The sequence below is a fragment of the Serinus canaria genome, chromosome 13 (genome assembly GCF_022539315.1).
Source record: "Serinus canaria isolate serCan28SL12 chromosome 13, serCan2020, whole genome shotgun sequence".
Classification (NCBI taxonomy): domain Eukaryota; kingdom Metazoa; phylum Chordata; class Aves; order Passeriformes; family Fringillidae; genus Serinus; species Serinus canaria.
The window spans coordinates 3,608,745-3,624,055 of NC_066327.1; the positions used below are offsets into that span (position 1 = coordinate 3,608,745).

At 40.6% G+C, this 15,311-nt stretch overlaps 1 protein-coding gene across 1 annotated transcript in view; it reads right to left on the reverse strand.

Moving 5' to 3' along the window:
• DOCK2 (dedicator of cytokinesis 2) overlaps positions 1 to 15,311 on the reverse strand; it is a 160,046-nt gene that overhangs the window by 12,852 nt on the left and 131,883 nt on the right. The window contains exons 35-43 of the mRNA XM_009091333.4: positions 13,387 to 13,543; positions 12,214 to 12,254; positions 10,199 to 10,289; positions 9,034 to 9,153; positions 7,338 to 7,427; positions 6,053 to 6,157; positions 5,000 to 5,141; positions 2,595 to 2,676; positions 273 to 357 (exon numbers count right to left, since the gene is read on the reverse strand). Of these exons, the coding sequence (XP_009089581.2) occupies positions 273 to 357; positions 2,595 to 2,676; positions 5,000 to 5,141; positions 6,053 to 6,157; positions 7,338 to 7,427; positions 9,034 to 9,153; positions 10,199 to 10,289; positions 12,214 to 12,254; positions 13,387 to 13,543 (913 nt within the window). The remainder of the gene's footprint in view (positions 1 to 272; positions 358 to 2,594; positions 2,677 to 4,999; positions 5,142 to 6,052; positions 6,158 to 7,337; positions 7,428 to 9,033; positions 9,154 to 10,198; positions 10,290 to 12,213; positions 12,255 to 13,386; positions 13,544 to 15,311) is intronic.

Sequence of the window (15,311 nt, forward strand, 5' to 3'; positions counted from 1 at the left end):
TTCTTTCCTAATGAAAATCTGTACCAGAAAATGTTTTTGCTTAACACAAACATGTTTAACTGCAATGTTTACCTGCAACTGGAACAGTGATGTATAATTAAATACACAGAGGTAGTGCTGAAACAGAGGAGTCTTGCATTTGGTTTTTTTGAACCAGATCATAAAGTTAAAGTGTCTATAATGATTAATCTGAGCCTAAGAAAGGAGCTAGGATCAAAATTCAGTCACAGTTACCAGAACTACATCCATCACCTTGTGCTTAATTTACTTACAGCAAATTCATTTTCAGGGTCAACAGATCCTCTTCTGACTGGTCTTGAATAGTGGAACCTCTGCACGTTGTTTGACTTATAAAAGCTGAAAGATTTAAAAACTACTATTGTAAAATACAGAAACCAGAAATTAATGGATCTTTTTTATCACAGAGAAATATTTCATTTTGAGTAGCTGAGTTTTTAATTAAAAGTAAATTTACTGCTCAGAAAAAAAAAAGGACTTTACTGGAAACTCAGAAGGCAACTACTTTATCTATGAATCAGAGTCAACACAGAGTATTTCACAAGTATTAAGCTTCAACTTGTCACTGGGTGTATTTCCCAGGTATAAAAATTCCAGAACTTCCAGATTAATGTTCAAATCTACAGGAGGACTAGAAGAGATTTTTCCTCTCCTATCTTGCTGTGGCACATGCCCTGCTTGCCAGCTTTATCCTGGTTTATGAAAGGAATCTCTTTCATTCAAAAGCGACTGAGCAGAGCAGGTATTTTCACCTGGAGTGGAACATGGCACATGAAAAAGCAATTTAATCTTGTCTAACAATTCTGCTCTCAGTGCTGAACAAAATTCAGCAAATTAAACAACTGAAGCCAATAATAACAATTTTGTGAGATAGATAATAGAATGCATATAAGTGCTTGTAGAGGGGTACACCAATGTGAAGAATGCTTTGCAAATACATGTTAAATTCACATTATTCATATTCATTTCTGTTCTATTCAGCTAATGTTTCATTCTCCATCATTATGAGTGCATCTTTCCACTAAACTTGCAACCACTTGGCTTTTAGCACTGGCACTGCAGAGATTTTTGCTGCTGCTAAGTATTTTGCTTTCCAGAGAAAAATCTCTACTTTGGGTTTTAAGTATTTCTTTTAAAGATGAATTAAATTTAAACCCTTATTGAGAAAAAGCTAATTTTGCAGGAAAAAAAACCAAACAAACAACCAACTCAGAAATCTCTTCCAGTGAAACTGAACCATGTTTTGAAAGCCCAGAAAAACAAATAGAGCAGCCCCAAACATCTGAGTTAAGCAAACCATGGTATGTTAGTTTATAGGAAAGGATGATTTCTGATCCAAACTGCTAGGATTTTCTTCAGCAGAAAAGAAAAGTAACTGGAAAATACTGCCACACTGAGTCAGATCCCTTTATGCAGTTCCAACTGAAAGGAAGATATTGAAGCTCTTTGATAGAATAAATGCATTGTCAACACCTAATGTCATGAACAATTAAATGCCCAATAAAGTAAACTCATAAAAGTAAATCTTTGAGCCCAGATGTAATCAGCAGTTTGGTTGAATTCTGCAGCTGAGACAAACCATTAAAAAATCTCCCCTATGAGCAGAGATTGTACTTTACAAGGAACACTTTGCTACAGAAACTGAAGCAGTTTGAAGTGTGGCTGGATCTACACCTAAATCTGGTCCAACAGGGCCACATTTATAATGGGCCTTTCAGTTACTGATTTTAAAATGAATCAGTAGTTGAAATTAGTTGAAGTTGAAATTAGAGCCACAATTTTTCTGTGGCTTTCTGGGTTGGGTTGTTTTTTGGTCTGCATGTGTTTATTTTAAAATCTTGTCACACCAGACCTGTGCTTGGATCTGCTTTATTTATTTTCGTGTATGTGGGGAGGTGATTCTTATTTTTCCACTCTGAGTCAGTTGCTACTTCAGTAAAGATTCCATAGAGAGAGCTGCAGACCAAGGGCACAAGTGGTTTGGAAGCAGCTCTTGGCCAGTCTGTTCTCAAAACACTTTGGTCAATTAATTTCCTTTATTCCTTTACAAAACCCATATTCCATTGCACCAGCAGAAACTATTTTGCCACTGTGTATTCTGCACTGGACCAGACAAGATATCCAAGATTCTATCATTCATGAGCCTTCATTCCACCACTCTCACACTGCCAGCCACCTCCAAGAGCCCTCTCCCTACCACTTGTCTGAGAAGCTGTGTTGAAATCTCAATAACTTTGACCCAAAGCACAGATTCCACCTCCCTGTCCTGAATCCAGGAGTTATTTCTTCAGTGGTACATGGGCACAAGCTCTTCCATGGAATTCCTGGGGAACATCCAGGACAGATTGGGTGGAGCTCTGAGCAGTGTCCCTGGGGGTTGGACTGGGTGGCCTGTGCAGGTCCCTTCCCTCACAAACTGTTCTCTGATTCTAAGAGTACATAAGTCAGGAAGTTAAGACAACAAAACCTCCAGGATTCATTGGCAAATGACTGAATTCACAAAATAATGGTTGTCAATTTAGGAATATGGATCTATTTTCATTATAGTCTACCGTCAACCACAGAAATTCACTTACTTTATGATTTGATCAGGCACTGCCTTATTTTGGAATCTAGGCTGCTCCTCCAGGACTGGCTGCACTGTAAAACATTGGATATCTGAAAGTGTGAAAGTTAAGGGCATGTTATTAACTATTAGTAAGAAATACTGTAGGCTGCATAAGAAATAAAAAAAAAATAGTAATAATAAAAAGACATTTTCTGATGAAAAATCTGAAGTATTCAGGGTTTCATTTCTGGAGTTTCCTTGGCCAAAAAAGGAAAAATCTGCCAGTAGTAACCAGTGAATGCATATTAATTCTAAACTGCATATTTTTATTATTTCCTGAGCTTGAAAATCTGCAGCTGAATTTATCACACTGACTCATTCATTAAATTTTTAAGCTCAGGCAACTTACAAAAATAACACCAACCATATCTGATGTTAACAGTTTCACTGTGTAGCTTTAGGCATGCATAAAGTCCTGATGGTTAACATTTCATTTTGAAATCTGTAACTGAATAGCCCTTTTACTTGAGATTTCCTTTTTCTATAGAAGTGCTGGTTTTAAAATCCGAATACTGTATTTGTAAGTAAATATATCACATCCTTACATATTTCAGTATGTTTGAAACTCATGCCCTCTGGTTAGATCCTCTTGCATACCTGCAGAAGTAGTGCCTATCTCCTGCTCCTTGCAAATAGATGAGCAAATTCTACCTTAAGGACTGAAACATGTGTTCTCCAAAAAAAAAAAAAATTAATTAGTTAAGAGACAATTCAGACTTGGGAGAGCCTGGCTTTCAAGCTTAATGTGCAATTTTAGACAAGCCTGTAATACTCCCACTTCAGTCCCAACAGTGTGAAAAGAAAGTATTCCCCTTCTTCCTCCAGAAAGTTCCATCAGAATAGACTCAAGAGAGTGTGTGAAGTGTTACAACATTACCTTGAAAATTAATAAAGGAAAATCAGCATGCAAAACCAAATACCTGATACAATGAGGTGATCTCATATCTGCTCAGTCAGTAATGACTCAAATCAGAAGAAAAAGATAATCAGAGTTATTCCAACCAAGAAAAATTGAGGCCTCTCTAGAAGTTGGTTAACAATGTTTGTAAGTTAATTTTCCTAAGAAAATTTCTGAGGGACCTGGGACAGGTTTATATTGCCAAGAAATGGAGGTGACACTGAAGTGTGGTGCCAGTCAGAGCAGTGCTCAAAGAAGACATGAATTAAACATCAAGACACAACAGCTATGAATGTGAGGTACAGCAATCTTGCTGCTTTAAACTGGGTCTCTTTAAGTGTGTGATACTGGTTTTGCCATTTGAAGAAAATAAAGCTAAACCATGTATGAGCTACAATGAATTTTCTTCCCTGAAGGGCTGTCAAGCCCTAGCACAGGCTGCCCAGGGAAGGGGGTGAGTCACCATCCCTGGAGGGGTTTAAAAGACATGTAGATGTGGCACTTGAGAACATGGGTGAACAAGGTTTATGGTTGGACTCAACCTTAAAGGTTTTTTCCAGCCTAAATGTTTCTATGACGAATGAAAGAGACAGGCTCCCTAGAACTGCCAGAAAAACAGGAGCTCTCCTAGGAATAAACCAGAAAAGACATGGAGGACGTGTAGGCAAAACTGCAAACTGAGCTGTCATGCTGGTAATCTTTCAACCTCTTCAGGAAATTATTGTTTCACAAGATGTCCTGGATTGCCAAGCACATTGTATTCTGTTTGCCATCTGTGTGGCAGTTGTCTCCTGTTCAGTGGGCAGTTGTCCTTATCTCTCCCCCACCCACTCCTCCCTTGGGCGGGTGGGGGGGGACACACCTGCTGATAACAGGCCATTGGATGCCCCTGCATGGCTGATAAGAACTACAGCATCCCATTGGGAGATGGGAGCCCAGGGGGAGCAGCCAGCCATTGCTACCTGGATATAATCTGGAGATTCTGGAACACCAGCACAGCTTCTCCACTGGATTTCCCAGAGGAACAACAGCTGCCTCTTCCACTGGATCTTCAGAGGAAGACTCCACCCTTCTCCAGGATCCCTGCTCCAGCAGAACCACCCCTGGCACTGCAGGAGGGCTGAGCCACAATTCCAATGGGACTGCTGCCAACACCCTGACCCACAGGGTGTCAGGTTGAGTTCTGACTCTGGCAGTGTTCTGGTTTACTGCATTGTTTATTTTGTCTTTTTATTTTTGTCCCTATTAAAGAACTGCTATTTCCTGCTCCAGTATTTTTTGCCTGAGAGCCCTTAATTTAAAATTTAAAACAATTTGGAGACGGGGGGGAGGTTTACATTTTCCATTTCAGGAGAGGCTCCTGCCTTCCTTAGCAGACACCTGGCTTTCCCAACTTAGACACACGGATAAACTCATGCTAACAACAAGGTTCCCAACCCTCCTTCCCTCTCAGTGTCCCCTGTGTGCAAGGATACGTTGGCCAGGAGAGTTCCTGACATCGTCTCCAGGAGCTGCAGTGGTGTTCATCTTCTCAGCACTGGGGAACTGGCTCATCAGCTGGGCCTGGAAATCCTCCCTCCTCTCGTACTCCTTGCCACGGTAGATGAACACTTTGTTCTGCAGGGAATGAGCAGGGAGTGACTGCCTGCCCAGGGTGGGGCTGAGGCAGAGCTGCAGATTCGTGGTAATCCACACAAAGGCACAGCATGGCCAGCTCTTGGAATGGGGGTTTCTGTTTGCTGAGTATCAACCAGCTCTAAAGCCAAACACCAGCCTTACCAGGGGCTGGAAAGCAGCACTGACCCTCCAGAGACCCTGCACCCAAAGATTTATTATTCAGAAACAAGAACAGTGGTTTAACATCAGCCTATCATTTCCCTGTTTTCCCAAAGTTTTCAAGGACATTCACCAGCCTATCATTTCCCTGTTTTCCCAAAGTTTTCAAGGACATTCACCAGCCTATAATTTCACTTTTTTCCCAAAGTTTTCAAGGCAGCTTTGACCTTTAACCTTGGGTAGCAGGGCCTCACGTTGCTTTCCAAGTGTGAAGAAAGCCTCCCTATTAATTGTTGTATGCAAGAGAGGCTTTTAGTAGTAAGAAACTACTAAATAGTTTCAATATCAAATATTTAGGTTTTTTTATGCTCTGAACTCATGCACTACTGTGGTTAAAACAATGACCTTTTAAAAAACAATCCAGTTGTGAACCACTTCCCAAGTTCATCAGGTTTTTTTGAAACACCAGACCCTCTGGAGCCTGGATTTCCCTCATGGTAGTCAAAACCAGGGAAAAGTAAAGAAAAGAAAGTAGATTCAGTATACTTGAATATAACCAGTTCAGACTTACCACAATTGTCCTAAAGTAGGAATTTTTGCCATTCAGGAAAAAATTTAGAGCAGTACAAGACAGTTGGTATTGAACATTTCAGCTCAAAGCATATTAGAGGTTAAAAAAGGAATCTGGACATTAATCATGAGGAAAACAGGAAAACAAAATAGATGAAAAAGTAAGATTTAATCAGGTTTACCCTTAGAAATGTTGGGAATCCTTGGCCATAATATCCAACAGCAAAATAATCTGGTTTAGGCCTCAGAATTTTCATGATGTTTTCATAGAACTTTGCTTGCTGGATCTGAAAGCAAAACCAACTGTAATTACTTGTGTTTGGGGGTTTTATCCATGCATTTTTAACCTCTGCTACACATGCAAGAGCTATCAGCTGGTGAGCTACAGCAATAATCAGTTTTCACACAGGACCCTGCAGGGGGACATTAAACACTGTTGACATTTATATGCAAATATAATACACAGCACATTGGGTATGGCTTCAGCTTCAATATTTGACCTCAGAATTGGCTTACCCTTAACTTGGGAGAAAAGCAAACACCAAAGTGATCCCTGGTCTCTGATAGCATCATGAAATAAGACATTTGGAGAAACTCCCTGCCTCAAGTATTTTCTGAGGTGTGGGATCAGCTCCAGTTTTTACTCTGGGCTCCTTTTAAGGGTACACACCATGTAAAGGGCTTAGAACAAGTTCTTCCATAAAATACCAAGTGTCATTTAGGTGTTATGTCTGTGAGAACACAGCACTGCAACTTAAACTGCCAAAAATGTCTTTTAAATCATGATAAAAACTGAGCAAAAGAAGCTTTCTTTATACACAGCACCGTTTAAGGACATCATGTTTTGATTCCCACCTTTTTTTTTTCTTAGGAATATTTAGGGATATCTATCAAAAGAGCCCTAAACAACTGAAATATTGGGAGTAGAAAAAAGTTTGTGGGGGGGTAGGATCCTTTTTTGATTAATTCATTTTGAATGAAAACAAATAACTGAATATTTTATTTTCCTTTAAAATTCTCCTTCTATCCTTTGGACCTAGTTCTAATTCCTTGAGCTGTAATACTTCCACAGTTCTGATTAGGACTGAATTATTCAGGCTTGTCAAAATCCAAGCTGCTAAAACTGAAAGAAAAATTTAGGGGGAAAAGTTCATCCAGGTGTTCTTTCTACCCTGGGGCGGTACAGAGGCTTCAAAATGTGGCCTTTAAATTTCCCTAGGTGAGAACATGTTTATTTCATCTACAGACATTTCCAAATACCTCAATAAACAGATGTTCATGCAACTTTAACCAACACTTATTTATGAACCTTTACCACTGGATTGCAACAGTGAAACAGGAACTCTTCAACAAATGAATTAAAAATCCATTTTAGACCACAAGCTCATAGGCAGCTCTGTTGTTTGATAGCTGAAAAGCTCTAATTTCTGTGACTGCAATCATTTGAAGATCTGTATATAATCTTACCAAATTTTGACTTAGAAGTTCGTAGTCAAAAACCTCCTTTTCATATTGCTCTGCAAGTTCCTTGCATAAAGATATGGCTTCTTCCCACATCTGCAATGCAACCACACATTCAAAAAGTAAATCCTGTACCAACAAACAAATTTTCAACACACCAGGGTTTAACTGCACTTTTATTGATTATGCTGTCTTTAAAGTGCACTCATTTATTAACTGCACATTTAGAGTGGAAGACTCAGGGCAATCATAAACTTAAGGAAAGCAGATTAATGTTAAAAAATAAAAATGTTTTATGATTCATTACAGGAAGGAATAAGTAAACCTACTTTATTATTAGAGCAACATTTAAAAAAATCATCTAACCTTTCAGATACATTAAAGAAAAAAAAAGAGTAAATCACTGAGGTGATAACATTCAGAACATACCCCAAGCACAGAACAGTTTATGAGGGGACTGACACCTGCCTGTCCTTAGAACACACACCATTTCACAGAATATCCTGCAGCATCCATAATCATTGGGAGCCTTGTCTAGGACAGCTAAATAACTACAGGTGGTAAATTTCCACTTGCAGAAGTAGCAGCTTCTTTCTTTCTGCACAACTTTAGAGCTGCCTGTGACAGTGACTGACACTGAAACACCAGGACTGCTTTTCTCATCTGCTGTGGACACTTCACAGAAGTGATCTCAAAGCAGAAACAAACTCCTTCTTGTGAGGATATTTCTCAAATTCTGTCTCCTTATCTGCTGAGAAGAGACAAAAGGAGCCCTGAGCAGAACTCTGCTGCTGAGAGCACACTGCCAATGACACATCAGGCCATTGTCACCTGCTGCCAGGTGCTCTTTGGCCAGGTACTCCTGGCTTGGGCTGAGCTGAGAGGTGCAGATCAGGAATTGGGAGGGTTTGGTTCTCCTGGGCCGGGGGTGGGCACTGCTGCAGTGCAGCTACTGCAGATGCCAACAGGAAACCTGAGAGGCTGGAGCTGAAAGGTTCTACCTTGTGAATGATGGGAAGGGCTTCTTTTGCAGAAGCAGAAATGAGTTGCCTTCCCCCTTCCTACCTTTGGCTGCAGCTGAACAAGACATAATGACTTAAAGGTCGTGTTGGGTCATGGGATTAATTATCTGGCACTGCAGAATTTCTTCCTTCTTTCTAGTCTCTTGCTTGTTTCCAAAATTCTCAGCTCTAATGCCACTGCACTGACAGGTAATTTTATTAACATCTTCTTTGTTTTAAATAGAACTGAACTGTGGTACTGAGCATCAATCTACTGCATTTTAAGTTTAGGATACAATTCTCTGTTCTCTCTGAAACCAATATGTCTATTTTGAACCACCAGGATTTTTTTGAGATAAGGACTGAGCGGTTTAGAAATGGAATCTGTGTAGTCCATGCTCTTTTCTTTGCAAGGGGAAGTAGATTCAACATTTTTTATTGTATTTTGTTGGTGCCTGACAGAGAGGCTGGTGACATGTGCTGAGACATTAGCCCTTTCTCTGTGAATGAGGTCATGGAAAGAACATGTTCCTATGGAACAGATATCTCTGGGAATAAGCCTCCAGGACACAATTTTTACTTGACCCACATTTCAAAGAAGCTTTTCCTCACAAATCTTTTATACAGGGCACATTCATTAAACCCAACTGTTCAGAGTAGCACAGCAGAGAGGTTTGGAGGGTAAGTCTCTCCAGACTTACCTTTCCTTTGTCAAAGTATTCTATGATCTTTTCATAGAGATTCTCTTTCAGGTGTCTGTAGGTCTGTGAGCACTGGAACTCTGTTGACATGACTTGGGGTGCACACTGCTCATCTGACCACTGAGAAGGACAACACAGCAAAAAGAATTTTCAAGTTCAGTGTTTCACATCAAAGTCCCCCTTCCCACGAGGTCTGGTCCCTGGGCTCTTCCAAGTGTTTTCTTCCCAAGTCTTTTTCACCCATCCACAGACAGACTGGGAAAGGCACAGGGATTGCATTCACTGCCTCTCCAGGTAAGTGCTGTATATCATGTGATAACCAGCACTAGAAAGAATATTTAAAACATATTTTAAAATGTTATACCTGCCCATCCTTGCCAAACTCACAAATTTTATATAAAAATCGATGTGAGAAAATTAGTTCTTTTTTTCCCCAATGGTATCATACTGATTGATTTTATTTAGATTATTTTGTATGAAATATTTCATATACTGTTCTTTGTCCATGCCAATACAGATAATATACCTTGTATTTGTATGATCATAAAAAATTAAAATTAAGTTTAAGCAAAATAGCACAAATTTATATAGTTCTGCAGTAGAGTAAATTCCATAAGAAATATCAGATTTTTGCTGAGGAACATTTAAATTTGGAATGTCCCCTTGTAATGGAAATTGATCTTACTGACCATTTTAATTGATACTATTCATTACATTGGTAATGAACAACAGTTATAGGGAAAGATAATTAATTAACAGCTACAAAAGACAGCCAACATAGCTTGTTTATGTAATCCATATTATTTAAAATTTAAAGTTAGATGTCCCCTTGTGATAGCTGGAACTGGGTTTAATTTTCCTCACTGTTATGTTTAGGGTAGTAAGAAATTACCAAAATGAAAGCCACATTTGTACACAATGTTCTCCCTGTAAAGGAAAACTATTTTTTCTACCATATTTAGTTTGAGAAATATATGGCTTTTAATCACCTACTGGAAATATAATTTCAACAATTAATGTTAATTTTGTACGACCTACTGCAGTATTTCTAACTGGAAACTTGAATACCCTGGTGGAAAATAACTGAAGATTAAGATATTCACTTTAGAATATCAAATTGAATACTGCAAAAGCTTAATTATATATTGAGTTTAGCAAATCTAACCTTCAGGAGCCACGTATGGAGTAGAAGGGTATATGCTGCTTCTGTGTAATTCTCACAATCTAAATGAAGATCTCGCAATTTGTACAAATACCTGATAGAGGAGAGAGCAAGGATTAGACTGGAGACTGGCATGAGTGGAATACTGAGTGTCAGAATGTTCCAGATAACAGAAACTCCGTGGATGTCACACTGTGACTGCCCAAAGACTCCTCAAGGACACTGAGGGGGGCTGAAGCTCTGTTCACACTCTGCTGTGCTCTTTCTGCAGGCTGAACCTTTGTGCAGGAAGGGAGGAGAAGGAGCTGTCTTCTCTGAGCTGTGCTCAGCTCCTCCTCAGGGAGGAGGGATGGCTGCTCTCAGGGTCTGGGACACCTCCAGGGCCAAGATTCCTGCAGGGTTCCTCAGGGCACCCTTGCAGGCACACCTTCTTCATGTGCACAGATGCAAGCACAGAACATCACAGGAGGAGGCAGAAAGTGGAAAATACCAGCCCAGAAAGGCAAAGCAGTGCCTGGAGGTGTTGGGGACAGAAGAGTTGCTCTAAGATGAATTTCTCCTTGATCCCTGTGGCAGCATTGCTGCTTCCAGCATGGCCACTGCCTACCACGGGGCTCAACCTGCATCTATAGCAGCCAGGGAGAAAATTGCATCCCACCCTCTGACTCCCACCAGGAGTTTTGAGACACAGGAGCTCTGACACCTTGCTGTGGCAGTCCAAGGCACTCCCATTCCCACTTGCCAGCCCAACAGAAAGTTTCCCCCTTGATGCCTCAGGTTTAGCTTTTCTATTTTTTAGATTCTATTCTGCTTTAGTGTGTGGGTCTGGGCTTCATATTAAGGGATGGTGAGCTCTCTCCACAGAGTAGGGAGACAAAACAATTCCTTCTCTAGCTGGGGACCAAGGACAGCCAGTCCAGATCTCAGGCCCAAGAGCAGAAACAACGTGGGCTGAAGAGAGAAAAACAAGAAGGATGGGACCTAAGCTGTAGTTGGACAATTAACTCCAATCTGCAAATGGACCAGAACTTATAAAAATGTGAGACCCCGTGATCTGTTGTCCATTTTGTGCCCATTTTGGGTTTGCTGCCCAAGGTGGATACTTGAGGCGTCTTAATAAATCCCTACTTTATTCTTTAGCTCTGTCCAGTCTCTCTTTAGGTCAGCCTTCACAAGGCATCACCCTGAGCAATGACACCTGAGGGAGCATTGTTCCCCACAGCCTCTCTGGCTCAGCTCCAGGGTGAGCTCTGAATCACCTCCAGGGCTCATTTCAGCTGGGACTCAGGGCTCTCTTCTGGAGCTTTTGCAGGGGAGGACAGGCAGGAAACAGGGAGCTTTAGAAGCAGCAAGATCTGCTGCAGCCCACATGCAGAACTCTTGGAAACAGCAAGAGGCCATGCCACATCTGCAGGAATTTGCCAGTGGAGACAGCAAGAGGCCATGCCACATCTGCAGGAATTTGCCACTGGAGACAGCAAGAGGCCATGCCACATCTGTAGGAATTTGCCACTGGAGACAGCAAGAGGCCATGGCACATCTGCAGGAATTTGCCACTGGAGACAGCAAGAGGCCATGCCACATCTGCAGGAATTTGCAGTTCCCACAGAAAATGTCTCAGCTGTAACCCTGCCTGTGAAGTGTTGCCTATTGAAGGAGACTCAGCAGAGTGGGCCATGCTACAAAACCAGAATGTTTTCACTGCCATACTAAATGTGTGATACATTCTCCCTCAAACCTCAAATCTATCTGCACTTTCATAATTTTAAACAATAGACAATGAGGGATTCGATCAATTAAAAGTTAATTCTTGTGGAAAAAAATGCTGCTGCTGGATACATAGCACAGAGTCCCAGTTGCTGAAGGCTAAATTAAAAATAGAGGGAGGATGGAGATGAGGCTGGGGTGCCACAGAGTCATTTGGGTGACAGAAATCCAAGCACAATGATAAAACCAGAACTCACAAGACAATATTAATTGCCCTCTCCAAAAGAGATCCAACAGAATGCTTGCCATACCTGATGTACATCTCTTCACGGTTCATGTTCTTGTAGAAATTCTAGGAATACAAACATTCAAAGTTATCTCTTAATGTCCTTTAATAAAATTGTATCTATACACACACACAGACTGAGACTTTTGCTTTTCTTGGTAGTTAGAAAGCACAGATAGTATGAAAAGTAGATTATTTACAGAAAATCTGAAGTTTAAATCTGGAACTACTTCTTCAATTAATATTTTTATTAGTTATAGATATGGGTATATACATACATATACTTTTCCTCATTCATAATGGGATTATTACTGAAGTTTTTTCTACTGGAGAAGAGGAAAATATGGTTATCCAAATGCATTAACAGAATAAACCACATGCTCCAGCTACACCTGGTGGAAGCTGGTATGTGTTGAAGCAGATGTGTGGCACTGTAGTTATGGAGCACTGTTGTACAATACCTCTGAAGGGGCCAATTCCAGGAATAAAGCTCATTTTTTGTCACCATAACATGTTTGCAGGAATGCAAGTTGCTAAGGCTGTGCAAAATGGCCTGACAAGGACGGTCTCTTGAAGAGCTGCAGAAATTGGCACCACATTGCACAGTGATTATTGAGGAACAGAGAGTGTATGAGTGCAATACTTCAAAGGTGCCAGAGGTTCCTCCTCAGCTCTGAGGAATTTCCTGGAGGAAGAATCTCTCTATGCGATATCCTCATTATAAAACAGGAATAGAAAAGAAGACAGAGTGGCCTAGGACAAGATCAGAGCCTCAAACCTCTTGGCACCCAGCTGCAAAGGTGCCTTGCAACTTTCCTGCCCACATTTGAGAGCTGCAACTATTGAAATGCTGAAGCAGCAAGCGGGTCAGCTCCTCATCACAGCTCCACTTGTCAAGAAGCCACAGTCCCATTGAGCCTGTCAATAGGTACAGGCATGTGAGCAGCAAACTTCCCTGTTTATCCACAGAATCAAGGTGGGTAAAGCCCCCAAAGCAAACAAAGCACATGGGTGAACGCTGCTTTCAGACTCACACACGTGTCTGTGCAAAGGATGTAAAAATCTCCTGCTGCAGACTTTAAATCACTACAGAACACTGTCACCCACTGCTGCCCCAGGAAGATTTCCCCTCCTGTTCAATGAGTGGCTCTGGGGGTGTCCCCTCCCCAGGGGGCTCTCCAGAAGCAGGGGGCTGTACCAGCAGGTTGACGGTGCAGCTCATGCGGTTGTCCTTGCTCTCGTCGCTCATCACGGTGCGATAATCCAGCAGCCTCTCCAGGAGCCCCCTCACCAGGCTCACAAAGCTTTCCACCAGGCTGCAAATGCCAGGGTGCTGCCTGGCACACTCTGTGAAGCTGCAAACACAGAAACATTGGTACAATTCTGATGGCAAGTACTGGATTAGGCCTAAATCAACTGCAGAATGCACTGGAAATTCCCTCTGTGAGTTGGTAATTAAGATATTCAGCAGAAAAATAGCATATAAATCAAATGGAAAAAATAAAAGAAACATTTACTTTTCCTGTCTGAAAATTACTTTGAACTCAAGGGTGTACCCACAGCTTCTGGACAGAGAAATCTGCATCTGTGCTATCACAAACTCAAGCCTCTGGAATGTCACACTATTGCAATAAACACTGCACCTTCCTTTCCTCAGCATAAAATGCAAAAATATCTTCCTTCTCCTTGTACTGGTACATGTGACTAAAAGTTCAAATAAACAAAACTTACAATTTTAGCTCAAAAAAAGACATCACCAGAGTAATTTTACTTTGAGAAATGAGCAAAACCAATCAACTTGCTGCAGATTGATAAGAGCAGCTTGATCTCTTCTGATAAAAATACAAGAAAGGGAATTTTATATTTTGGCATCATCAGTTTCAATTTATATTAACAAACATTAGCATATACTGTTTCTAAAAAGTGCTGAAGTGATTTAGGAGTAGAGATTTCGCTCTACTGTCAGAGTTTTGTTTCCAATAGTTAACTGTTTAGACATCATTAAGTGATTACCTACATCTTGTTAAGGAGTATTTGCTTTCTTTGCTAAAGAGAAATTATTTCATTGCTTTTCTTCTGTTTCCTCTACTTAACATTCTGCTTTACCATTGGGATCCTCTCTGACAAACTGAATTTTTATATATAATATAAATATTTATAAAAACACACACATACATGTATTTTCACATATATAATTATAGATACAAGCACTGGGTCAGGCAGAGATGCAGTTAATTTTCCCCAAGGCAGTCCTGCTTTGTGTTGGTAGCTGAGGAGGTTCTGACCTCTTAGTGCTCAATTATGAATTCAGCTCTACATCATTGTTTTCCAGACAACCAGGTAAAAAAAAAAAAGTTAGTAATCTTTAGGCACAATATATTTTTAAACTCTAATTATGAAGCATACTGTTTTAATTAATAGCAAAACAATTTTTTTTACTCCTCATAATTATTTCAACCTTTTTCAGAAAATACATATTCATATTGACTTCAATTGCAAAGAAATCCTCAAAGCTCTGGCCTAGAATGGAACCTCTGCAGAATACCCAGGAATAAAGTTCTAACTCAAGAAAGGAAAAGCAGCATCTAAAGTTTATTCCTTGGATTGTGCAGCTGCAGTGGAGTCACAGTCCTGACACAGAGGGAATGTGTACATGGATGTCTGAAGGAACATTTATGTTGGGTAAGAGAGGAGGGACAGAGGCCAGCAGATAAAACCAGAATATTCCAATTGCTCTTGTCTGACTGGTCTGAAACTGAAATATTTAAATCAATAACTGACACATGGCTTATAAATACACTGCAAATGGAATGGAAACACTAAAGGGGCCAAGAGCTGACAGCTGACAGAAAAGGTTGGAGCCCATTAAAAATGTTTGGGGGAAAGAAAGTAAGAAAGCCTCAGAAACACATAGGGGACTGGAATATTATACAGGAAAATGGTGCTGGTTTACATCTACAGGTATCAGAAACAGTGTGAGTCACTAATGAAGGAAAGTACAGCCACCATTCAAGTGACTAATATGGATTTCTGCCACAGCATCCCTGGGAGTAACAGCAAACAAGGCAGAGCTGTGAACGTTCCCTGACTGCACAATGAACACGAGGCACAAAGACATCACTT